General features: G+C 38.6%; 1 protein-coding gene across 9 annotated transcripts in view; it reads left to right on the top strand.

Moving 5' to 3' along the window:
* The window catches only part of UNC80 (unc-80 homolog, NALCN channel complex subunit), a 223,233-nt gene that overhangs the window by 192,584 nt on the left and 3,528 nt on the right, over positions 1 to 27,121 (top strand). For 7 of the 9 annotated variants that reach the window (XM_030326989.1, XM_032594506.1, XM_032594507.1 and 4 more), the window contains 10 exons: positions 2,827 to 3,027; positions 5,205 to 5,328; positions 6,292 to 6,417; positions 7,651 to 7,774; positions 8,511 to 8,717; positions 11,687 to 11,871; positions 12,709 to 12,874; positions 14,352 to 14,531; positions 17,306 to 17,444; positions 20,079 to 20,135. In XM_030326989.1, coding sequence (XP_030182849.1) covers positions 2,827 to 3,027; positions 5,205 to 5,328; positions 6,292 to 6,417; positions 7,651 to 7,774; positions 8,511 to 8,717; positions 11,687 to 11,871; positions 12,709 to 12,874; positions 14,352 to 14,531; positions 17,306 to 17,444; positions 20,079 to 20,135 — 1,509 coding nt within the window. The remainder of the gene's footprint in view (positions 1 to 2,826; positions 3,028 to 5,204; positions 5,329 to 6,291; positions 6,418 to 7,650; positions 7,775 to 8,510; positions 8,718 to 11,686; positions 11,872 to 12,708; positions 12,875 to 14,351; positions 14,532 to 17,305; positions 17,445 to 20,078; positions 20,136 to 27,121) is intronic. The other 2 variants (XM_032594509.1, XM_030326996.1) reach the window with 1 other exon arrangement.

Consider the following 27,121-nt stretch of genomic DNA (forward strand, 5'->3'; position numbering starts at 1 on the left):
CTCTTGATCTCAGGGTTGTGAGTTTTAGCCCCACATTGGGTGTAGAGATTGTTTACAAATAAAGTCTTAATTTGGCTCAGGTCATGATCTTATGGTTCATGAGTTCAAGCCCCGCATCAGGTTCTGTGCTGGCAGCTGGGAGCCTGGAGCCTGCTTCGGATTCTGTGCCTCCTTCTCTCTCTGCCCCTCCCCTACTTGCACTCTGTCTCTCTTTCTCTCTCAAAAATAATTAAACATTAAAAAAAAAAAGAAAAAATATAAAAGCTGATTTCTGATGTCCCTTTACTTGGAATCTCCTCTTCTCCTTTAGTAATAGTTCTGAAAACCCTTAGCACATGCATGCGTCCTGATGGTACCATGTATACATGCACTCTTAGACAACATGAGGCCTCTCTATTCCCCTTTTCCATCAGAATCCCCCTGTCCTGAAATTCTGCTTCCACAGCATACTTTGGATGTCTGGCTAGACATATGCTGATTGAAACAAAAGATTCAAATAATTGGTAAGAGTGGCTTAATTACCCTTTACTTAAAGAAACTTGTTTTCAAAGGAATTTCTAGTACCTTAAAGAATATGGACATTTCAGTCACTGTGATAGGAGTCCTGGATATATATTTTAAAATATAAGTTTTTTTCCCCTGGGAAAAAAGTGAGGTTCAAATCCTATAACGTAGATGCAAGATATTACCATGAATGAGTATGCTTTGCCTCTTAATATCATCTTCTACACATTCTGCATCTACTCAATGTATTTGATAGCGAAGCACTATAAAAGTTTACAGTGCTGTCTCATTTTTTTTAAGATTTCAAATAATTTCTATATCCAACGAGGGGCTCAAACCTTCAACCCTGAGATCAGGAGTCGCATGTTCCACAACTGAGCCAGCCAGGCACCCCTAAAATGCTTTCTTTATAAAAGAACCCCCATGCACTGTTGGTGAGAATGCAAACTGGTGAAGCCACTGTGGAAAACAGTGTGAAGTTTCCTCAAAACATTAAAAATAGAATTACCATATGATCCAGTAACTCCACTACTGGGTATTTACCCAAAGAAAATGAAAACACTAATTCAAAAAGGTAAATGCACCCTGTTTGTTGCAGCATTATTTACAATAGCCAGGATATGGAAGCAACTCAAGAATCCAATCCATCCATAGATGAATGAATGGACAAAGAAAATGTGGAATATATATATATATATATATATATATATAGGAATGGAATGGAATATTACCCAGTCACAGAAAAGAATGAAATCTTGCCATTTGCAACAGCATGGATGGAGCTAAAGGGTATACTGCTAAGTGGAATAAGGGAAAGACTGATTCCATGACATCTCACTCATGTGTGGAATTTAAGAAACAAAACAAAGGAACAAAGAAAAAAGAGGCAAACAAGAAACAGACTCTTCACTATAGAGAACAAACTAGAGGTTGCCAGAGGGGAGGTAGGTGGGGGGAATGGGTGAAACAGGTGAAGGGGATTAAGAGTACACTAACAATGAGCACTGGGTAGTGTATAGAATCATTGAATCACTCTATTGTACACCTGAAACTAGCATAACACTGTTATCTATACTGTAATAAAAAAACTAAAGTTAAATAAAATGAAACATTTGACTAAAAATAAATAAAATGCTTTCTTCTTCATATAAAATTAAATTCAGGGGCACGTGGGTGGCTCAGTTGGTTAAGTATTTGACTCTCAATTTCAGCTCAGGTTATAGTTTCAGGGTTCATGTGATCTAGCCCCATGTTGGGCTCTGCACTGACAGTGCAGAGCCTGCTTGGGATTCTCTCTCTGGTCCTCCCCTCCCCTCTCTCTCTTTCTCTCTCTCTCTCTCAAAATAAATAAATAAACTTAAATAAATTCAATTGGCTTTTTAAATGCCATGTATACCATTATATTTGTATTATTTACAAGTTGGAAACCCATGTTTATTTTTGAAATTTATTTAGTTAACCAACTATTGCATTTACTAGAAACACACTTGCCCAATCAGTCCTGTTGGTCAGCTCACCTTCAGAAATTCTGTACTTAGGACATAGAGCATGGACCTGTGTCTGGTGACAGACCCTGGGCTACACTTGGAGAAAATACATTCCCTTGGTGTGCTTGGGTGGCTCAGTTGGTCAAGTTTCTGACTCTTGATTTCACCTCAGGTCATGATCTCACAGTTTGTGAGATCGGGCCCCATTTTGGGCTCTGCTCTGGCAGCATGGAGCCTGCTGGGGATTCTCTCTCTCCCTTTCTCCTCTGTTCCTCCCGAGGTTGCTCGCTCTCTCTCTCTGTCAAAATAAATAAATAAAACATTATATATATATATATATATATGCCTTTGACCTTAACTATGGGCAGCAAAGGAGCTATGGAGCCATGAAGTTTATTTGAGCCCTTGATATTAGTGATTTTATTGTACATTTAAAGTTTAAGTTTTGTTTTTTACCCATATTTGTGTATATACGTACCTTTCACATATATGCATGTAGGTATGTATTTGTGTATGTGTGTATCCTCACATACATATACATGCATACATATTCTCTAGACATGTTTGGCCTGTCCTTAATCTCTCTGGGTTTTAATTTACTCATCAGATGCTATTCACATTTACCCTCTGGAATATTCTATGATTCTTTGCTAATATATATGTGCAGGTATCAATGTATTGGTCATGCAAGAAGACCTAAGGGATAGAAGGTAGAGGGAAGAATGTTTTTAGTTCAGGGGGTTGGTATGCTGAAAGAAGGCTGATTAACATGGTGCTATACGGGGAAATCCCCATTGTGGCATTCTACGCTTATTCTTTAAAAAAAAAAATGCAGGTTGGCAGAAATTGCACACTCCCTTCTGAAGCTGGCACCATACGACACCCAGACAATGGAGAGCCGTGGGCTTCGGCGCTACATCATGGAGATGCTACCCATTACCGATTGGACAGCCGAGGCAGTGAGGCCAGCCCTTATCCTCATTTTAAAGAGACTGGATAGAATGTTCAACAAAATTCATAAGATGCCTACTTTGAGGTGAGAAGGCCTCCTGGTCAACCGTTGATATTGCGGATTCAAAGTTGGGGGTTACCGTCTTTTAAGATGGCGGCACAATCTGGAGTTATATGAATGACTTGAAAGTTTTCTGTTGGCATACGTGCATAGCTAACCAGGTATATGGATGCATGACTAGCAGGGTCTACATTTTGAAGAAATAACATATTCTTTAAAATTATATGTGTTCATCTTGAAAGTTCTGTTCATTTCTTAGCTATCATGTTCCTCATCTGACAAACATAAGAAATTCAGTGAGTATCCTTCAATTTCTTTTGAAATAAAGCAGAGTATGCCTTATAAATAAAACCACTGAGGAGAAAAGAAAAATTAATTTGATGTTCAAAAAATACTGTCTTTAGCATAGTAGTTTAGTTACCAGTTTAGAGAAAGGCAAATCTTAATAATAAGCAGCCACATAGGAGCTGGAAAGAATCCCAGGATTAATAACAAATACCTAAGTTTCACCTTTTCATATAATTCAGGGTGATACTAAATTAACACAATTACCCCTTGATCTCTGTTCAGTAACCTGCATTATTCACTGATAACCTTTTTATGCAAGGAACCAGACTACCTGGAGATCTGAGTCCAGTTTGGAAACCTGTAGACAGACAGTTCAATTGATTAAATGTTGATAAACCTACTAACTCAGAAATTTCAAGTTTGATTTCATGAGAGCATTTTCGGTCCCTTTAATATTAACCACAAATCAATGCAACTCTTGTCCAAGAATTTGTAGCACTTAGCATTCAATTTGTCATAACTTTTCCAGGTTTTAGCTTGTGCTCTTTTATTCATTTATGTAGCCATCAGGAGCTGTTGGATTTATAAAAAAGAAATTGAAAGATTTCATTCCAGCAGTTGATATTTTGTTCCTATATTCCTTTATAACATGATGACGAATGCCTATATGTTATTTCAAGGTTATTTATTTCAGTGGCATGGAAATGTCTGTGTCCTTACAGCACACCTATGTTTTTAGTGGTCCCAGTGGAACATTTGTGCCCTTTGGTAAATGGCCACAGTCTTATAATTCTTACAAGCGTGTGTCAAAATAAGTTCTTTTTCTTAAAAAACTTTGTATGTTAAGATATTAAACATCTCCATAGCTGACTCATTTGTCATATAATCAAGCCCATTATAGAGAACATCATGCTTCTTAAAAGTAGATTTCTGAATTAATGCATAGATTGGCCAATTATAGGCAATTTATTTGGGGTACAGCCTCAGAATTTGAGGTTGCCTTGGATTTAATTTTTTTAGGTGATCTCAGTTCAACAAGGGAAATGTTGATTGAACCTGACCTTGTAGGTTACTTGAGAATCAGGGATATCAATATATCCTCACTTATGAACATTTTCATTTCATCATTATAGATATTCTACGTTGGTTGGAAATATAAACTTAGAAATTGTTTGCAGGACGGTATTTGGAAATAGTGTTGAGATCAGTAAAACCCAACCTGTTTATTTGGGGGCCACAGAGATGGCTTTTTTGGCACGAAGACAATTACAGACTGGATTGACTTTATTACAGAAAATCCCATGTCCATTTAATTGTGTTTAGATTTATACGACTTATAGGACCATAGAAAGTAGCCAAAAAATATCATTTCTTAGGAGGCCAAGAAAAAATGCTTTTTTAAATGGACGATTATCTTCTAATGTCATGTTTTTGGCAGGAGTTAACCCATATAAATCTAATTAGTTGTATCCTGGTGTAAAAGCTGATGAGATCAATTGTAGTCTGATAAATAGATTTCAGAAATGCAGCCTGTGGTCAGATTAGTTCTGTTGGATGTAATGGCCCCTATGCTGGGTTTCCTAAAACTGTAGTCTTATGCCCTCTCTCAAAGCTAAAACCAGGGAACTTAAAATGCAACCCATTCATCATCTCTGTTTTTTCTTCAATAGATTTTGTCTCATTAGTCGAGTGGGGCAGGAGTGCCTCTGCTACGTTTTCAGTATCTTCTTCCCTTCCCAGTGTGCTCTGTGCTTTTGGAACAACATGGGTAAACTTCATCCCGTGTGAAGCACTTTGTTGTCTCAGACACCTGTCCTGTCTTAGATGGTGTCAGAATCATTGTCTCATTCACTTGTTTCAGACTGACTCCAGAAGGGAGCCACGCTGCTAATGGCTCCTATATTGTATTCCAGGCGACAGGTTGAGTGGGAGCCTGCCAGCAATTTGATTGAAGGGGTTTGTTTGACACTTCAGAGGCAGCCAATCATATCCTTCCTGCCTCACCTTAGGTCACTGATCAATGTCTGTGTCAATCTGGTGAGTAGCCAAGTGGCAATCTTATGAAACTTTGCAAAATTTAACTAACTCTGCTATTGACTTCTCTGAATTGAAGATTTACAGGTCAACCACTTTGTGCCCCTACCTACCCATGAAAACAGACGGCTCAGGTGACATTGAAAACAGTGAGGTACATCTCAAGGTGGTGCGTGGGGAGATTAGGGGCCCATCCCTACACAGGTGGGATTTTGGTGTGCTGCTTCCCACGCACTACTTTGACAATTTGCCTCTTTAAGTTGCGCTGAGAGTTGAGGGCTGCCAGTTGGAGAGTGGGGTGGTGGAGACCGCACAATTGGCTAGACGTTGAGGTAGTCTGGGGTGGGGGAGTTTAAAATGCAAAGAGATTTTTTTTTCTTTTTTAGTGCAAAATGATGCTATGAGTTGGCCAGTCTAGGATTTATGGGAAGAAAAAAAAATTTTTTTACCATGGATGTAATATCTAGAGTCTGGTCCTCACAAGGTTTTGTACAATGTGGAAACCATGTTAGAGCATTTCATTGAGTAGGATCTGCTGCTTAACTAGTTGAGCAATAAGTCTATAGCTGGAATGCCTAGTGCAAATAGAGCTATGCCATCATCATTGTTGTCAATATCTGCTCCATCAAAGAATGCGGACTGCATTCCTTTGAATTCACCAGTAAGTATGTCCAATCTCCTGATTAGAATAGTTTTTGGTTCATCTCTCATTATTTACATAGTTAGCTACCAACAACATTCTACAAAACCTTGGCTGAATCCAGTGTCATGTTCGATCTGACTCTAGACATTACATGCCTTCGGAAGAAGGCAGCAAGAACAGATTGAAAGTAACATGCCCAACCTTCAAATTATTATTATCATCATTATTATTATTATTTTATTATTACTGAATGAGACTCCCTTACTACAGTTGCATGAAATTGCAATAGTCAAGGCTGGTCATGTGCTCTGTTTGTATTTCAGGTGATGGGAGTGGTAGGACCTTCCAGTGTTGCTGATGGATTACCCCTTCTTCATCTCAGCCCTTATCTCTCACCACCTCTGCCCTTCAGCACAGCTGTTGTCCGGCTTGTAGCATTGCAGATACAGGTGTGACTGCCTTACCTGTTTGTCACGCTCATTAAGTTGCTGGTTGAGGCACCAGATCATGGTGTTCTCTCTATTTTTTCTGCAAAGGCTGGGCAAAATCTGTGAAACAAAAGTGTAAACATCTCCAAACTTTTATGCGTTTGGAGCTTCAGTCCTGAGCTTGGCCCTAAGTTGTGCTTCTGTAATTCTTCTCGAGATCTCAAAAATAGCAGAGTCATTCAGTCCTGCCACAATCTCAAGAACCACTTAAGTCATTTCCAATGTGTGCAAAACCTTAGGAAAATAATAGTTCACAGATAATCAGCCCACAATTGTTAATTAAAAGACACAGTAATATTCAAAGTCTGGTTTTAAATTATTCACAGAAAGAATTGCAATATAAAATTCTTTCAAATGTTATTACTAGACTTTGAATATCTTAATTTACTTTAATGATTGTGGATTGAATACTGTGGGTTTCTTTTTTTTTTTTTTTACTCTCCCAGTTATTTTATTTCTTAAAATAATATTCCCAAGGCAAAAAGTGCAGAATGCCAATTCCCCTGCCTCTTTCTGTGTGTCACCTGATTTTAGAGAATGGTAGATCATCAGTAAGCTCTGTGACTGATGGGAAATACACACTTGATGTAAATGGATAATGACCCATCCATTGTCTGACAACTATACTTGATGGTCCATCATCCAGAGAATGGGTGATGGTACAAAAGAAATTAAGCAAGAGGTTTGGCTACCATGCAGAAGGGAAACAATGATCCCTAAAGTGATACATCTTTATAACCTGTGTACAGAGATCATATATTTCTTTCTATATTGCCTATTCCTTTCTGTTTTGGAGAAAGCCTTATGCAGAGGTCAGAGGACTTCTAAATAACTTCTAGGTGAACAGGTGGCAAGCTATCATTTATTCCTTCTCTTCTATCTCTAAAATATTTATTGGTGGACACATGGAGAAAATGAATGGGGATGTGCAGTTGTTTTTTGTGCCAGACCATAAGTATTACAATTTTGCATTTAATATTCAAGATGTTACTGTTTTTTAGGTATATAACTCTCAGTTATGTCAAGCAAATGGTAAAGTATCAGCTTTGAGTAAATCTTGTACACTGTGCAATTGAACTCATAGTTTCCAGGAGCAGCCAACAGGGAATCACCGTCTTCATCGTGCTGTATGAAAACAAACATACCAAATGGGTGTGGGGTCAATTAATCTTTTTTTCTATTATTGCTGCACAGGCTTTAAAAGAAGATTTTCCTTTAAGCCATGTGATCTCCCCATTCACCAATCAAGAGCGAAGGGAGGGGATGCTTTTAAATCTACTCATCCCATTTGTGCTCACAGTAGGATCTGGAAGCAAAGGTCTGATTAATTTAACTAAAGGAAATTTATCACTGTTGTACTTTCTTTAGTGGCAGACTGTTATTTCTTACTCTTTTTCCCATGAAGGCCATCACTGAAGTCCATCTGAATGATTTAAACAGGGTTGCCTTAGGAAATAGAGTTTTCCTTTCTTTTCAGTTTAGCTACCCTGGGTCAAGAGTTTCTCTGCTCCACTTCATGGAAGATGTGTCCTGTTTAAAATCACTTGAGTACAGCAAAAATCGGGAGAACATTGTTTCCATTAAGAAGATGGTATTAATTGAAATGCAGTGTGGTGTGAATTGACAAGTGAATGGACTTTATAATCTCCTGCCATTAGGGTTAGCGTAAACCCCGCCATTGCCATTAAATCCAATATACTTTCATTATTCTTCCTTCTTGGGGTGTTTTTCTTTTAGGGAAAGTTTATCTCAAATGTAAAGACAATACGTTATGAGTATTTGAGCAGAAAGAAAGAAAGCAGATCGCAATGGTAAGCGGGAGATTTGGCTAAGAACACAAGCCCTTGGGTGCTGACTATGGAGAAAACACCCAGTATCAGGGATGCTGTTTTTGTCCAGAGGAGAAGCTGTACTTGGTGGGGAAACACCCGAGTTTCTAGGGTATTCTAGTCTGGCATTGGAAAGAGAGCTGAATTTTACTGTGTCTAATGTGGGAAGTCTACCTTGTGATTTGCTTTTCTTTCCACTTCCCTGTTGCAAACTCTGTCCCTCAGATAGCCCGTGGCTGGAACAGCCCGAGGTACAGCTGCTCCTGCAGACAGTCATTAATGTGCTCCTGCCACCACGGATCATCAGCACGTCCAGGAGCAAGAACTTCATGTTGGAGAGCTCCCCTGCCCACTGCTCCACCCCTGGGGATGCCAGCAAAGACTTGCGCAGGGAAGGGTTGGCAGAGTCCACAAGCCAAGCAGCATACTTGGGTAGGTCCTATCCCTATGCCCGCCCCCCCATACACACACACACTTGTATATATACACACACACACAAGAATCTATATATATGTTTGTGTGTGTATATATATATGTATATATGTATGTTTGTGTATATACATGTGTAACGTAAATACTTACTGAGTTATGTTACACCCTGACTCAAAAAGTATTTTAAAAGACCTCAGTCCAGAGGTATTTAAAGAAGCCACTTCAGCAAGCAGGAAGCATCACCCTTGCAAAAGAGTCTGTAAACATACACCAGAAAACAAAGTAGTTTCCTATCTGTGGTGCCTAAATTACTTGGTTGTTTTTCTAACAGCATCTGGACATGTAAGGAAAGCATCTGTAGTAAGAATTTCTCCTTGCTGTTAAGTGTGAGATCACTAATGAGGTTACCTATGGTAGCTGCTATCAGATGTAGGCTACGTCTAATACACAGAGACACTGAGTCGCATGGCTCATGGGACTCACTGGTGTGTCGTCTATGTGAACGGAGCCCCTAGATTGGGGCAGTCCACATCCTGCGCAGTAAGACATGGTGGCCTTACAGGACATTATGCTCCCTACTAGCTAGTTTTCTTCCCTTACTATAATAGCATCTCTAAATCTCTATCTTAATTTTCATTCTGGTGAGGCCAGTCAACTGGTTCTCCCCCATAGGCTTGCCAGTTTCCTTCTGGCTTCCACTGCTACTTTTCTATCACCCCATCCCTGCCTTTAACTTGGTCCTGCCTCATGGAACACTGGAGCCCCCCTCCTTGGCCCTGAATGCACTAAGCTGGGGAAAAGCCCCACTCCTGCCATAGCACTGAGAATAAGGAGCACTGGCAGCAGAACATCTCAAAAGGAGCAAGTTGAGAAAATCATGCCTAACATTTTTCAATTTATCAAAGTAGAGCTTCATGTGGGGGGTATAAGATGAACCATACACACCGGTAAAAACAGGTCCTTGGAGTTTGGAATGTGTGAGGAGTTTGGACTATATCATAAGGGGAGATCTTGGGGTGCCTGGCTGGCTCAGTCAGTAGAGCATGTGACTCTTGATCTCAGGTTGTGAGTTTGAGCCCCACATTGGGCATAGAGATTCCTTAAAAAAAAATAAACAAATAAGTATTTGAAAATTATGTGATTGACAATGAGAATGAAAAGAAAAAAAAGGAAACAAGCATGCATGTGCACAGGACCTACCCATATGGGGCTTGGTTGCCAAAGCCGTGAGAATGTGGGGTTCAGATAAAATCTAGACTCTGGAACAAAGCCGTGCATAAGGTTTGGGATTGCACAGAGGAGGAGGGAGACGGTGGGCTTTAACACACAAGGCAAGGATAGGAGAAAACACTTGATGGGTAATTATTTTCAATTCACTCTGCCTTCTGCCTTTTTAATGAAGGTGGATCCTTTGGTTACTTGGCCAGGCCACTGGGCCTCTGTTTCAAATCGATTTTTGCATTTATTTTGGGCACTTACTCTGCACTAAGCAGTATTTTCTATACTTTGAATCCTCACAACAACTCTAAGAAGTATAAATGTTCTTCTCATTTTAGGAGTGAAGAGGCAAAGGCCCAGAAAGGTTGAGTAACTTCCCTAAAGTCACACAGTTAATAAGCAGCAGAGCCAAATTTCAAATCCAAGCCTCCTGGCACCAGAGTCCCTGCTCCTGAGCCCTTTGCTATCCTGCTTATGTACTGGGCTGAAAGAGGTGAAGGTGGGAAGCGGAATGGCAGAAACACAAAGAAGGCTAATAGGCATATAGCAGTAGAAATGTCACCAAGCTCAGGGTAGGGAAAGAGGAGTGTTGCTTTTTGTTCATTTGTTCGTTTGTTTAGTTAAGGGAAAGGAATGGGGGTGAATGATTGCTGTGAAGGTGAGATTTTGAGGAGGGTGGGTAAAGAAGACTCTTACAACATCCCTCTCTGTGTTACATGGCATGGTTTTCCCCTGGAAATGTCCTAACTATGTGATAAAGGTGTTTGCGCCTTTTAGTTGCTAGGATGGGCCTTACGACACGATCAGGAAGGCCAAGCCTCCCTTGACTGCCCCACGCCAGACCCTGTGCAGAGAGCTGAGATGTCAGAGGACGCTCCTGCCATAATGTTTGACGTCTCTACAATATTCTGTTTGGTCCTGACACACGGTTTGGGAAATCTTCTTCCTGAAAAATAAAATAAAATTAAATTAAATTAAATTAAAATAACATAAAATAAAATAACATAAAATAAAATAAAATAAAATAAAATAAAAGTAGGTTGTGACGGGGCTGCCAGAATCTAGGAAGAAAGAGATATTGCAAAAGAAATCCAACAGGCTTAAATAATAAACATGATGTGCAATATGAGAGGGGGGAAGGAGGGAGGGAGAATGGAGCTTTTTCACCTGAAAGAATATACTCAAATGCATTTCCTGGTTCTCTCTGGGGAGGAGATGGGGCTGGCAAGGGAGCTGGGAAGGGGAAGGACTTTTTCTCTTTGAACTCCGTGTATTTCTGTATGGTTTGATTTTACTTTAAACAACAAGAATATATTATGTCTATGCTTAAAAGAAAAAAGTCTTTTAAAATACCCGTGTTTTAGCTTAGGGTATGAGTAATATGCTGGTATTACCATAAGGCCACTAGCACAAAACTTTCAGAAAGCAAAATATTAGCCACGCGTTCTGCTTACAACACATTTCCCTTCCAATCCTGTGAACCGCTGCGCTCTGTATTTTCCACAATGGTAGCGAAATGCGCTTAAGAAAGATGTCTGCGTTCTCCTGATCAGAATCAAAACATGTTGACCATCCAGATTTTTATCTTGATGTCAGAATACTCTCGCCCAGGAGTACATGTACGTTTCTGGAAACTTGAGAGGATTTAGAAATTCAGAACATTTTCTGACGCATAAAGGGCTGTGGCTGTGAGCAGCGTTCCTCTAAAGCACAAGTATGCGGACTTACTCTTCTCTTTTCCTCGTGTAAAGCGCTGAAGGTGATTCTCGTCTGCTTTGAGAGGCAGCTGGGAAGCCAGTGGTACTGGCTGAGCCTCCAGGTGAAGGAGATGGCCCTGCGGAAGGTGGGAGGCCTGGCCCTGTGGGACTTCCTCGACTTCATCGTGCGGACCCGAATACCCATCTTCGTGCTCTTACGCCCTTTCATCCAGTGCAAGGTGCGGTGTGTGCTTTTCCTAGAAATGACAAGCCCCAGGAATGTGCTCTTCTCCCAGTTAAGGCAGGATTGCTGCAGCCGTGCTCGTGGGACACGGGATAGCTAGTCAGTAGGACCCTGTTAATACCATGCTTGATGAGAAAACAGCTCAAAACAGGATGCCAGAGGACAAAACTTCGTGTTAGAAGTACCTTCGCTGTGAGACCTTTATTCTAGTCTGTAAAACTCTGCCCTCTGTCTCTACTCACCACTGCCCCCTAGGGGAAAAGGGAAAAAAAGATTGACCCAATGGTACCATCTGAAGAATGTTCTTTCTTCAGTGACAGAGATCTGATTTTAAATAATCATGAAAAAGAACAGTTAAGGCCTGTTTCTCCCCTCCCTCAGTATTCATCTACTGTGTTATTCTTTTCCTGCCCCAATTTCCTGAGACAGTGATTCAAAATAATGTATTGATTAAGAGCTTCCTGTATAAGGCACTGTTCTAAAAGCTTCACACATGGGGCACCTCGGTGGCTCAGTCAGTTAAGTGTCCGATCTTGGTTCAGGTCATGCTCTAACAGTTTCTGAGTATGAGTGGTGCATGGGGCACTCTGCTGTCAGCACAGACCCCACTTTGTATCCGCTGTCTCCCTCTCTGTCTGCCCCTCCCCCGCTCAAGCATGCCCTCTCTCTCTCTCTCTCAAAAGTAAGTAAACATTTAAAGAAAAATAACAAATAAAAGCTCATATGTATTACCTTACTTAATCCTCACAATCCACTATAAAATAGGTACAATAATTAGCCCATTCTACAGATGGGAAGATTGAGGACCTGAGAATCTCTCCCCTCCTTTCAGCTTCTGGCCCAACCAGCAGAGAATCATGAAGAGCTTTCTGCCCGGCAACATATTGCTGACCAGCTGGAGCGGCGCTTCATCCCACGCCCTCTGTGTAAAAGCTCCCTTATTGCTGAATTCAACAGTGAACTAAAAATTCTAAAAGAGGCAGTTCACAGTGGCTCAGGTGAGTAAGTGTGGGGTATTTGGAATTTGTTTGACTCCTGGAACTCACAACCTACAAAGAATGCCGCTGTCCAGGTCACCACTCTTTTTGGAACCATGGATGAAGTTAGCCATGCAGTCCACTGGTAGATTTGACCATGTGATCATTACCAACAACAAAGCAGGGGAATCTTTTCTAAACTTTTTTTTTTTTTCAGTCTTCATTTCAGCAGTTAAGCTCTGACTTGACTACTTAACAAGAAAAATAGTATTGGAATTCTTGCCTTCATTTCCTTTTTGGAAAGGAGAAGCAGGATTCGCATTCTTTGAACATCTATTACATGGTAGATAATTTCATGGATGTTGTTTCATTTAATCCACACAAATGCCTACAAGGTGCATAAGTGAGAGTCCACTTAAAGAATGAGGAAATGGAGACTCAATAGAGGGTAAATAATCTACCCACCTGACAGTGACCACAGTGAGGGGACTTCCAACTAGTATGATTGCTTACAAGCCTTTAACTTTCACAAATTGGGGGAGGAAGTGTTGAATTAGAGTTGGCAGGCTAGGGGTCCTTGCTTTACATTATTCAAAAGGTTTTCTTTGGAGAGTGTACTGTTTACTTTTTACAATTATTAACAGCATTACCAGGAGGGAAAACAAATCATTATCTGCCATTAGAGGGCAGTCATTGCCCATAAGTAGTCTCCCATTTGTGTGGCTTCTTTTTCTTTCTAGAATTTATTATTACTTACAATGTATTAAAGACAGATTTTGATGAGTACAGTCTTAGTAAAATCTGCACAGTGCCATTCAAATATTCTGCTTTATGATAAAATAATTTGACATATTCAAGGGGATATTTTTTAAGTTATAATTTCCAGAAAAGGAGAATGGAAACACAGCTTTGATTTCTGATTTTGATTGAGAAGTTCCTATCAGACAATATATTTATTACTCCCGCATGCTTGTGTGAGCTAAGGTATATTTCTCAGTAAAATCTGCCAAGTTGGAAGCTTCCATTCATGTCAAAATTATTTTGCATTCTTCCAGGCTTAGCATATGATATCTAAAGCTATGAGAAAAGAAGCCATATCAAAGCATTTTACGTTATTAGAGATGTTATATTCCCGTGAAGAAACTATTCAATTATAAGTAAATCAAATGCCAATTCCCCTTCTCCTCCTCCTCCTTTTCCCTCTTCTTCCTCCTCCTCCTCTTCTCCTCCCCCTCCTCCTCCCCTCCCTCCTCCCTTCCCTCCTCCTCCTCCTCCTGCTGCTTCTGCTTCTTCTTCTTCTTCTTCTTCTTCTTCTTCTTTTTCTATCTTCACTTCCACTCACTGTTTTATCCTAAAGGCTATTTATCTAGGACACACTATTTCACTGACCTTTCCTAAAAAAATACAAGTAGCCAATACAAGGGAGGAGTTTGAAGCAAGCATTTGTTTTCCTTCAAGATGCTCACTATGGATTTCCTTTGGTCTCTCAACCTCCCAGCTTACCAAGGGAAGACGTCCATCAGTACTGTGGGCACCTCCACCTCCGCTTACCGCCTGAGCCTGGCCACCATGTCCCGCTCCAACACGGGCACAGGCACTGTCTGGGAGCAGGACAGTGAACCCTCCCAGCAGGCTTCGCAGGACACCCTGAGTAGGACTGATGAGGAAGATGAGGAAAGTAGGTCACCCCACAGTATGGGGTTGATGGGGGGGGGGGTGGCATGTGTGACCCAGCTTGGCATGCAAATGAGAGCTTGCAAAGGATTTCTGCCATTCTGACCCTTTCCAGTTCTGATCCCTTGGTCATTTTTTACAAAAAGGATTTAAAATGGAATTGTGACCATGATCCCTACTGCCTACTCTTCTATAAATTCTTTGATAGTCTTGGTCATTTGGAAGGAATTCAGACAAAAAAGTAAATCTTTAGTGACCCCCACATTTTTTTTGAGCTTGTATATTCAAACTTTTCCACTTATTCTCATTTAAGTGGTACTTAGGTAACTAAGGGAAGTGTTTATTCCCCTTTCTCCTGGCTATCTTGCTTAGAGCGCTTATCAGCACTTACATGACCCTATTGGGCAAGGAAAAGTAAGCAATGCATGTACTCAGGACTCAGAAAAAACCAGTCAGCTACACTCTCTAGAACATAAATCAGTAGGCTCTCATGGGGGAATACAACCCAAGAGGGAATACAACCTAAATTTGAATTAAGAGTATCCCTAATGACTGAGGCAGTCCAGGAGCTTCTAATTCATATGCCTAAGATTTGGTGTCATGAAATGTGGGAAAATCTAGTTGAGAATATACTTCATATGTATGCTTAACAGGAGTAGGTTTTAAAAGTAAAAAGTAAAGATCCAATGAAATACTTATTTTTATTGTCTTGATTATTTTCCAGTTGTGTTTCAAAGACCCTCTGATATAACATTTATAGCAAAGCATGCTGTCAATGTCTTAAAAATGAAGAAGACAAAATGTAGATCTTCACTCAGAGCCTCTCCATGTCAAACAACAACAAAAAGCCTCAATCAAAACTAGAAAAAATAAGAGTTGAGGTTAGAATTTTAATTAACATGAATGAAAGTATTTTAGTACCCTATTATACTTGGATGTGTAGGAGAGAGAAAGAAAGAAATGCAGCAACATTTCCAGATTTTGTTTCAGGGTTAATTAGGTAACAAAGTGATAATCATATTGTCCTTCACTTGACCTACAGATATACTTGTTTCAAAATCACCCTGGTCATTGTGCATGGAAATACTCTTCAAATTGTAGTTTGGGCAATCTTGGAAAATCTTGACCAAGGAAACAAAATGAGAGAGATAAGGATCAACAGTTTTTATATTCATTAAGTCCTTATAATCGTTCCGAACTTCAAGTAGTATCTGTTTTTCTTTAATGCTTGAAGTAGTCTCTCCCAGCAATCTTTTTAATTATGGGAAATTATACCACCAATCTTTAGTAGAGATAAATATTTTTTGTAGGTAACCTTAGGAATAAGTAGATGTCCTAGCCAGCAGGAAGGAAATAGAGAAGAAAAGTAGAGAGGACATAAACAGAACGACCACTAGCTAGGGGCCAGCACTTACACACTGATGAATATGTAATTTTTTGTCACTATCTCTGCTCTTAGACATCACAATCATCCCAATGGAAACTGAGTTGCTAACAAATGTGTTGTTGTTATGTGGGTGTGTATTAATTTATATAGGGTGGATATGAAAGCCAGATGGTTGACTCTTTTGAATTAAACTATTTTCCCACTCTATCATCAAACCTGTCTTAAGACCTAACAGGTACAAGATGAGGAACAAGAATGAGAAAAAACAAATTCTCTGAGATCTTAGATCTAGCCCTGCAGAGGAGATGACAAACATTTTTGGTAACATTTAACAAAAGGGTGAATGGAAGGCAACACATAATTAATCATCAAACAAATACTGACAAACTTTTAAGTGATATATGAGTTTAAATAGGGGGAAAAATCAGTGAGATCTGATTTTTGTAGAAATAGCTCTATCTACCTTACCATGTTTTTCATATTTTTAAGGCACATTTATTTACTCTCTTCTCTGTGAACACACCTAAAAAAGAAATACCACTCTATAACAAGAATCAGCTTCAAGTCAGTCACTAATATTTCTGACACTTCATATACACCTTTGGGTTTGAAAGAAGTTTTATTAGAAATAGGACTATTTGGGGTATTTTAAATGCACGATGTCAGATGATCTTATATGGTAGCATAAGTTCACCACAACACTATGTTAATCAAAATATGTTTACTGTTCAGCAACAAACAACATTAACTCACTTGAATGAGATTACCTGTCACAAATACTGTGTTAAAGCTAACTTTCATGTGGGTTTGAATACATTACCACTTCCATGAAGAAAGTAAGACTACATGCATACAGTTTAAAACTTTAGGTCAAAATAAGTATTTATTTTTTCAACTTTATAAGTTTTAAAATATTTTTCCTAAAACTATCTGAAATAGTCTTTCTCTCAGCTGTCTAAAAATCTTTAGGTGTACTCAATGTAGTTTTTGAATGTCAAAGAAATGTACTTGACTCATTTAATAATATTCCTTTCTGCACTATTCTCAGAATGTTTAGTCCAGCTTTTCTGAAATCTTTATGTTGCCAATGCCTCTTGACTTTCACAAGTTATTTACTTGTGAAATGGCTAAGAAGTTTTTGTTTATTTCATAAGGGCTGTTTGAGGGTGGGAGATGTGTAGATATGAAGAGTTATTTATCCCTTTGTACCCATGAAAAACTAAGACCTTTGGGAGTCTTACTTTATAGTCTATAAAAGGTACAAAGGATAGCTTCAGAGATCGCCCTAAGGTTGTATTCAAGCCAAGGATGGAACCCAAGGACAAATTTGGTTTGGGTTTTCTGATCGACGTCATAGTTTTATAACACTCCATTCCTTTGCCCCCTATCAGATGACTCTGTAAGCATGCCCAGTGTGGTAAGTGAACAAGAAGCTTACCTCTTGAGTGCTATCGGAAGGAGGCGGTTCTCCAGCCACGTCTCTAGCATGTCTGCACCTCAGGCCGAGGTGGGCATGTTACCCAGCCAAAGGTAAAGAGCCATGGATATCTTACATTCTGCATTTGGGGGCAAAGCTAGCAATGCTGAAAATTTACTTTTATTATTCTTAAAAGGCCAAAAGAGAAGCAGACAATCATGTTTTTATGTAGATCATTCAACAAAGGACGTTTTAACCAAAGTCATGCAGGCAACAGTTTGCAGGGTTTTCTAAGCCAGGCCAGTAGAATGCTGGGACGCATGCATTGTTTCAACTTAAAAATTCTATAGAAATAGATACATGATCTTTTTTTCTGGTCATCAAATGACATTTTCGTATTTCACATATATCATTAGCTAAGCTAATGAGTACCTGGCAAGCATATAAGACTAGCTTGATACATGTGATACAATTTAGACCTTGGTAGGTCATTAGTATTTAGTTGGAGGTAGTGATGCTTAACCAAACAGAACAGGACCTATGCCAACATGTGTAACCTTGGGCAGGTCATTTAACAAGGGTCAACAATGCTCTTGTCTGTGAAATAAAGAAGTTGGCTAAAGTAGTCTCCACGGTACCTTCTCTATCTATAGTTTTATGATTCCATGACTAACCACTTTAAGACATTTTCTTTATGTGTTCTCTGCCCTCTAAGAATATACATGAAACATTCCAAGATACATATATCAAGTACAGAAAATTATGTGATGTAAAAGTCAAAACATTATCTATTTCAGAACCAGTGATATTTTCACTTCAGGAACTGAATTCTTTCAAAGCATTGGCCTTATGTGTTTTTGGCTAGTTTGTTGTTTATTTTTAATACTACAGGTTCATTGTTATAACTCATACATGGAAAATAATACAAACCAGAGCACATTCTAATGTTTAGATAAAATCAGTTTTTATGCAGGAATAATTACCCTGTACCCAAATCCTTTAGCAAATAGTTCATGAACTTTACAGATGGAAAAAAAAAAGTTGTGAAATGAAGCCTAACTTGGGAGAATATAAAAAAATAGGGGAAAATGATGAAAGATGATTAATAAGGAAATTGCATACTTGTCAAGAAAGCAATGTTTTATGTACTGGTTGGTTATTACAAAAATTAATAATATATAAGGGTTAGTATCATTATAAAAATTATATACCTTCCTTTTGGTAATTTACCTTTAAAAAGGAAGTCTTACAAGTAAAATGTGCGAACAAAATTAGATCTAAACTATAAAATGTCCAAAAAAGGGGGTGCCTGGATGGCTCAGTCGGTTAAATGTTCAACTCTTCATCTCAGTTCAGGTCTTGATCTCAGGGTTTTGAGTTCAAGCCCACATTGGGCTCTGTGCTGGGCATGAAACCTACTTTATAAATAAATAAATGAATAAATAAATAAATAAATACATACATACATACATACATAAAATGTCCAAAAAGAAAAGATAATATTGGTAACTACCAATTCACTTTTAATTGCTAGCAATGTGCAAGGTTCTATCAAGGACAAGAGAAAACTATCCAGTAATTTATTTAAAAGTTTTATTTACATTAGGGAATTATAGGAATTTAACATAGAGAGTTTCTTGGTTATTTATCTAAACTAACAAGACCATCCATTCCCTTTGTACATATTCACTAAGAGGGTAATTTGTTTCAAGGGAGAAAATTTGTTCTCTTGTGGATATATGGGAAATCCGGAAAAATCATACAGTTAAACCCTTTGGCTTGAGTCATATTTTGGAAGGCTAGTGAAGGTAGTAAAGTCTATGTGTATTAAGAAAAAGGAGCCTCTTCCTGGAGACAGAGGCTATTTCTACAGTGTATAATCAGCTTATGGGTGCGTAGCTCAATGGTAGCTAGGTACTAAAGGAGAGAGAGAGAGAGAAGAAAGAAAGAAAGAAAGAAAGAAAGAAAGAAAGAAAGAAAGAAAGAAAGAAAGAAACAGTTTCTGTTCACAAAACCCGCAATCAGCTGCACCCAAATAAATCAATAAACTAATCATTCTCTCACCAACCTGACAAGTTTTTTTCCTTTGGCATTTAGAATTCAGTCACTAGAGGAGGACTAAGGCGGTAAATGAGAGTTCCATGTGAATATTCCAGGGTTATCTTCCTTCCATTTGTTTACTTGCATTTTCATTGCAAAATTAGCAAGGGAAGTTGAGTTCTTTCTTTGCTTTTCTTAATGGCATCAGTTCCAAGAGTTTGGTTGTGGCAGTCATGGTAAGTGGTTTTTGTGTGATAATGTCACAACACACAAGAAAGAAGCAGGTTCCTGATCAGTGAAGAATCATGTACATAGTAAGACAGGTTAAAAGTAATACCCATCCAACCAAATGGTTACCAAAGGAATTATAATCTCATCTTCTACAGATTCATTCTGCAATGCATTTCAGAGCTCATGTGTCCCTTTGGAGCTCATTTTAAGTCCCAACACTTAACCAATAAACAGATCACTCCTCTGAGAGTCGCAACCACCCAAAGTCCCTCCTCCCCCATTGCCTCGAGTCCTGTCTTGACAAACCCAGCACAAGGTGAAATGGTTACCTGTCTCCTTTTCCTTCCTTGTTCTGTTAAATTTATTTATTTATTTTTGGCTCTTGGAAGCAGAAAATTGCATGCCTTTTTTTCTTTTTCTTTTATTTGTTTGCATTTTCTTTCCCTAAATGCTTCATCTCCCTACCCCTCCTGCAGTGAACCTAATGTCCTCGATGACTCCCAGGGCCTGGCCGCCGAGGGCAGCCTCTCTAGGTACAGTGTCAATGCTACCTGTCTATTGGTGTCTGTGCTGGGAAACTAAGCTGTTCCCTGTCTCCTCTGTCTCTCTGTCTCTCTGTCTCCTCTCGCCCCCGTCTTGATATCTATTTCCATTTCTTACCCTTTGTTGCTCATGAACACACGAGCCTGGAAGTCAAAGGTGTAGCCTCCTTCATTTTCAGCTTCAGAGCTTAATCACAAATGGCCTAAAAAGCTTACTTAAAAAAAAAAAATCTCTGGAGTTCTTTCAGGGGCTTGTCCCATGGACGTCTAAAGTTTGATATGCTAAATGTTAATTTTATCCCATCGAATCATTCCCTCCCACACTGATATCCCTTGAGAACTGTTTTTCACAAGCCTTTTAATACAACTCCCCATCATCAAGCAGCCCCTTATTAAATGTAGCCAGGTCTTTTAGCTAATAGCATGGATGGTAAGAAGACAAACAATGCTGCTATGATAAACGTAGCAATGTCAATACAATTTCTATAATTCCCTCTCCTCGATGCATGCTATGTGGCAAGCTATTATAGTAGCTTGTTCAAACAGCACGTAAAAAGAATGTCCCAGCACAAAGATGACTCCCAAACTTGCCATGAAATATCAGACACAAACATTTCTTGGTAAGTATGAAAAGTCTTTTGATGCAAACAACAAAATGCCTTGGCTATTGGTTTAAAGCATCAGAAAGGGGGACTGCACCTTTAACACTCAGATAAACCACGTCACACATCCCTAATCTTGTGCTGTTGATTCACACCTCTCAACTAATCCTCATTAGGGGTAATGCTTCTTGTTCATTCTAAGAGTTCCTTAGTTCCATCTCAAGAGAAAACATTCCCTTCCAGGTCTGCATTATATAGTGAGTACAATACAACGTGTTTATTGCTTTATCACAAAGATGAGGAAATGTTGAGAGGCCGTTCCTGTGAAAGGGTGTTCTTTGTTTTCTTTGCATCTTGTTCAGATTTCACATTTTCTTTAGCAACTGAAAATGGGAAATTTAGTCCATCATCGGGTGTATCATTTTTTTTTACTAGACCCATAATTCATGACATTCATTTGTGTTTGCGAGCCCTTGCCTTGACAGATCAGTCTCTTATTGGTGGTAAATGTGGAAGTGCTGCAGCGTGTGCAGACTTAATTCCATTATCAAGAGCTTTGGGGATGAGGAAGAACAAGACGATCTCAAGACGGTTTCCTTTCATTGTTCACCGTGTTTGAAAAGATCTGAACCAAGTCTAGCATCATGACCACTACTTTCAAAGAAAGCATTTGTTTGATGCTTAAAATCAGACTTGAGACAACAGATCCTTGATTAGGAGATAAGTTCGGTGGCCCACTGAGAATGGAAAGGATTAAATCAGACTTCCATTCTGCCAGGGCTTTTCTAATTAGGCCAAATTCTACTCTTGCCGAGTCAATACTAGCTCAGGTTTGGTGAGAGAAGGCAGGGATTTGAGTTGATTTTTACAAACTCTCCAAAGGATTTAATCGTCTCTAGCAGGTTCAGGATTCAAATTGCTGACTTTGGGGTTATCAGAACCAATCTGGCTTGGGTCCAGTACCAATGGGAATAAAACCCAAAGTTTTTGCTACATGAGACTGAATCAGAGCCAAAGCTATAGCTTTTAATCTACATCTGAATTAGTTAGTCATGTGAGGACTTTGGGGATGGTTTTAGACCAACTGTTGTTGATCTGTGGTTCCTGTAACTGGCATGTTTTTGTTCTGGGTGTTAGCCACCCAGCCTCAGTGGTGGTCATTAAGAACAGAGAAGATGAGGCATTCACTTTGGATTCTAAATAACTCTATTAATGCAGAGGTATTCCACCAGCCAGTAGCACATCCACCTTTGCCATATACACTGCAAATCGTATTTTTTAAACTCCATCACGTCACCAAGTTCTCTTTGGAGGAGAGGAACTTTTGGCATTTACTAACAGGTGGGTTTATAAAATAGAATAGACACTTATTATATTTGGTTTCCAGGCTTTCTTATTTTTGACATGAAACTTCTTTAGGTTTCAGACTCTTAAGATCCTAAAGAAGCAGTAAGGCATTAACAACGGCAATTATATTTAGCACACACCTGAGCACTCAGGCCCTAAAATACACCCAAAGTAGTCCTAAGGAAAATCTGGCTCCAAAGCTTAAAGGATGCCAGGAAGCATGCCCAAGGGAAAGTAATACAAGCTGCTTCTCCCCCACCCCCCAACATTTTGGTACTTTCTGGAGATTTGCTTTTGAAAGAGCAATTGTTTTAGGTCAGTGGCACACGTTGGCCTAATGGAAAACTGAGGAAGAGACCAAAAAAAAAAAAAAAAAAAAAAAAAAAGGAAGAGACCAGATAACTAAGGTGATCTGATGAATAGGTAGAAAAGAATAAAAACTCTGCAGACCTTTTGAAAATTTCTTCCAGGACTTTTTTTTCTAACCTGTGCTATCTGCTTTCTTTTAAATACTCATCACGGGAAATATCAGCCTGTTAGAAGTACTACACTATGGAGCAAAGATTCTTTCTCTTGGAAATTAATAAACGGGATAAAATAATATCCCATGAGTGATTCTCTTCTTTTGAGAGTGTTGCTCTTAGAGGCATAGAAACTCACTGTAGATGTTCTCTCTCTGTATCTGCCCCTAAATACACACACTGTGAATCATGTTTTCTCTCCAGAAGAATTAAACATACAGAAGTTATTCAAGCACTTTAGCCTGGATGTGTGTACTGGAAAATTAGATTTTGTTTGGACACATTAGAATACTTTTAAAGGCACAGATTAACAGTCAATTATAAATTTTAGAAAAATATTATAATGCTGTTTGATTCTGTAAGGGTAACTTCAATCGCAATGAAAAATAAGAACGTGGCTCAAGTTTGAACAAGCCTGGGTGAGACAAAATGAAGATAACCTACTTAGTAGAACCCATGTCTTGATCATCCACATTTTCAAAGTATGAAAACTAGGCAAGTACTCTCCAAGTACTTAGAAAAATATAGAAACCTTTTCATGTAGCTGAGGATGAACAGCTAAGAAAATGTGTGTTGTGATACACAGATACGCCCTTTGCCAATGCTATCTCAGTTCTTACTGGCTATCTAAAATCCAGACTATTCTCCCGTTTTACTCTTGATTCTAGCCACTAATCTCTAAATTCTGTGGCATTTAAAATACATTTTCTGGATGTTGTTGAGGGGGTTCTGGACAGACCCCCTCCAGAATGTGCCAGTGGATTATTTTGAGCTGAGGGCACTTGAGACCCCATGGCATCAAGGGAAACTTTTGCCCTTCTTGAACCACACTGCAGAATCTAAACTGGGGGTCTTTCCCAGAATAAGTGTTATTAATAGAGATAAATTGTATCTGAGCAACCCATCTGTATGGCAGAGCAAACATCTAATTACCAAATACCTGCTCTTCTTATTGCCCTGTGAAGTACATACTTTCCTCTGGAATCCCAGACCCCAAACCCCTTCTACTTAGTTCAGAATAACACCTATACCTCATTTTGCCTATCTTTGAAATTCCCATGTCTACGTGGATACCCCATATGTGCACTATTGAATTTGATTTTCTCCTGTTAATCTGTCTCATGTCAATTTGATTCTTAGTCCAGCCAGAAGGACTTTTAAGTGGACAGAAATTCTTGCTCCCGACACTGTGGAGGCTAAGTAAATTTTAAACAATGCTCTTTTATTGTGAAAGGGAGAAGTAGAATTTTGTCTCCTGTTTGTATCCCTGTTCTCTACAAATGCTTTATAGCTCCTTTGGTGCAGGCTTTATGCATTCCTATCACAAGGCAATCACTCCAGGTAAATGGCTATGCTTTGTGTCTCGTATTCCGCCTCTAGATTTCTCTAACATATTAAAATTGAAACTAAAAGCATAGGTGAAGGCAATGAAAATACTAATTCATTTTCCTTGTGCTAGTCTCACCTACAGCTTCCACTTATGAAATATATTAATCTATACTTTTTTTGTAATTTAGGATAAATGATATGAATTGTTATCACATTTTTGCATATTATATTTTCATTACATTACTGAATATCCCCTTATTCACCTCTCCTTTCTTTTAAGAAGCACCATTTTGGTATATGTCCCACTCAGGAGATGCATACATATTTCTACACTATAATCCAGGCCATCAGGCTGAAACAGGGGAAAAGAGGTCATTTGTGCCAGAATTGTTCTCCTAACATTGTCTAAACTTCGCTAGCTTATAAATTACTTCCTTGCATTTTGAGTAAGGTGTTTTTGTTTTTCATAGACAGTTGAGTCAAAATTCTGCTAAGCCCCAAGCGCATGTACTTCTCTACAATCCAGATCATTGTATGGTTTGCCATGGTGATGTTTTTCAGTGACTCAAAATACAAAGGATAATTTTAGCTTCAATTTAGAAAGTTTTATTTCCTTTTATCTCTATTGTCTTAACCTATTATTAGTTAACCTATTCTATAAGTTAACCTATTCTACTGTCAAACAGTAGAAAATCAGCCATTTCTCATTCCCAAGATTAAAATTTACAAGAAACCAGTTTTCTTTAGAGAGGTGCATAGGGCAGACACCTTGGTCTGCTCCAGGTTGGTTTTAGTATTGTACATTCTTATGGTCACAAATCATAAATGCTACATTCTACTAATACAGTACATGACTCAGAGAGAAGCTAAATTGAAACTCCTTTTTCTATGCAACTCCAATTTGATATAGACCTGAGAGAAAGAAATATGTTCTGCATAAATTACTTCCATTATTAACTTCTCTGGCTGTTTATTATTAATGTGGCCTAACTGTACACATTTAAGCCAGACTTGGATGTCCCCAGTGCCAACATGTTAGCACTACATGTTTAGGGAGAATATAATTTATTAGCTGGGATATACTATTTCCAAGGACATGTTCTGTAATTTCATCTTTGATGTGTACATTCCACTGATGAAATGCTAGATCATTTACATAGAACAGCTAATTGCTAAAGCTATAAACTTGATTCATTTCTTAGATATAAGCCTCTCTATCCATAGAGAAAATTTTTATGCTTATGATCCTCTCTTGGAATAATCATCATGAAATTACCATTATGCTTTGACATTTAACACTCCCTGAGTAACGTGTATTTTTTTTCTTGTACCATTTTTTTTCTCACAATCTCAGATTACTGAATAAAAATGAGACAAGTGGACTGCCTCAATTTCATTTTCTCAGCCCAATTGTTTTCAAGACATTTTATAACCTACTTCCTTTTAGCGTTCTAGAAGCAATAAACTCATTACAAATATCAAGTGTAAAACAAAGAAGCATGTTCTGTACATCCCTTTTCATGTTCAAACCATTTTACATCAACTAACTTCTTTTCTCTACCTTAATGGGAGGTAGGTGGTAAGTATTAACCTCCCTTTTTGGCCAAGGGAACTGAGGTAACATTTAGATGTCAATGAAGAAACCATGCCAAAGAGAGCTTTGCTTGGTATTTGAGAGAAACTTGTTTCTACTTTTGTGCATATGTAATTGAATTCTCTTTCCAATTTAAGACACATGTTAAAATGTATAATTAATAAGGAGATGTCACTTCAAACAGCAACAGAGTCTGGATTGCTTATCAGAATTTATTGCATTGTTCATTTGGATAATTTTCATAGAAAGGTCATATACGATACAAGGTCATATATGTATAAAAGTAATGTATATTGATCTTTTGAACTTGACATTAAAGAGACAAGAATGTTTAAAAAGCATCTGTTTCGGGGACTCTGGAACTTTGTATTGTGTATCCCAAATGGCCAATTATACTTACATCCTTATTTCATAAAAACTTTGATAAACTCCATTTGGGAATAATTCATTTTCTTCTAGTGGAAATATGAGTAAGACATTTAAAAAATGACAGATATGACTATCAACCATACGATGGTTAACTAGTTGTTAACAGGGGAAACATCTGATTGTCCATCTTGCCATCAATTTCTCTCCCTGTAACTACAGCTAGATACTTTAGATAGTTCATTTAAAAAAAATGGAAATGAATGAATATAGTCTTTCTTTTTCCTGGACAGTTGTTGACTAAGGATTCCTCTGAATGTTTTACTCTAAAGTCTATTTGTAGATGACTCTCCTTTTGCAAAGGCAAAGCAGTAATTAACCAAATAAGCACATTGGCATCATCTGTAGGATTACAATGTTCTCTGGGGCACAATACATTTCCTTTTTTCACCCCCCGTTTTCCAGTATAAATATCTATTATACATGCATGAAGAATGAAAATGGATCATGGGCCCATGACAATATTTTCCACCTCACCCAATACTGAAATAGCGACCACTGTCAATAGTCATTTTTGCATATAAAATGCACACATACACAGCAAATTTGGGGGGAGCAGGTGGTTGTTTTATAAACTGTACAATATGTTTGAGTGCAGCTACTCAATATTACTTAATTAAGCTTCTGAGTTCTACTGATAGCTTAATTATTTCGCCGGCCTTTTAAATCTAAAATCTTTTTTTAAAAAACATTTGAATTGTCTACCCATGTGACTATCCATTTACTCAGTAGTCACAGAGACTTCAGGCTGCAAACATGTGTTGAATGTGCCCCTTCACCCAAATGGATTCTGTGTCTGATGTGTTTGATATCTGTCCATCTTATTTTCATTTGAATTGAAATTTTAAAGAAGGTGTTCCCATCCATGTGATAGAGTTGTTTGTGTTTGTTTGTCACCACCTTTTCCCTTCCCCTTGGAAAAAAAAAATTGAGATTAGAATATGACATCTTTAACTTTATGGTGGCTTCCAAACCAGGGGTGTGATCGAACCAATGTTTTGCTCAATGATAGATATGGCATCAGTGACTGAAAACAAAAATCTCAATTTTGGCAGCGTGGGGCTGTAAGGCCTCGTTCTCCCTCCCAAACCCTTGAAATCTCCCATCCCAGGGATCCTTTCCCGACCTTCCTTCAAAGATAATGGTATCTTTGAAGTG

Source organism: Lynx canadensis, chromosome C1, assembly GCF_007474595.2.
Source record: "Lynx canadensis isolate LIC74 chromosome C1, mLynCan4.pri.v2, whole genome shotgun sequence".
NCBI classification, from domain to species: domain Eukaryota; kingdom Metazoa; phylum Chordata; class Mammalia; order Carnivora; family Felidae; genus Lynx; species Lynx canadensis.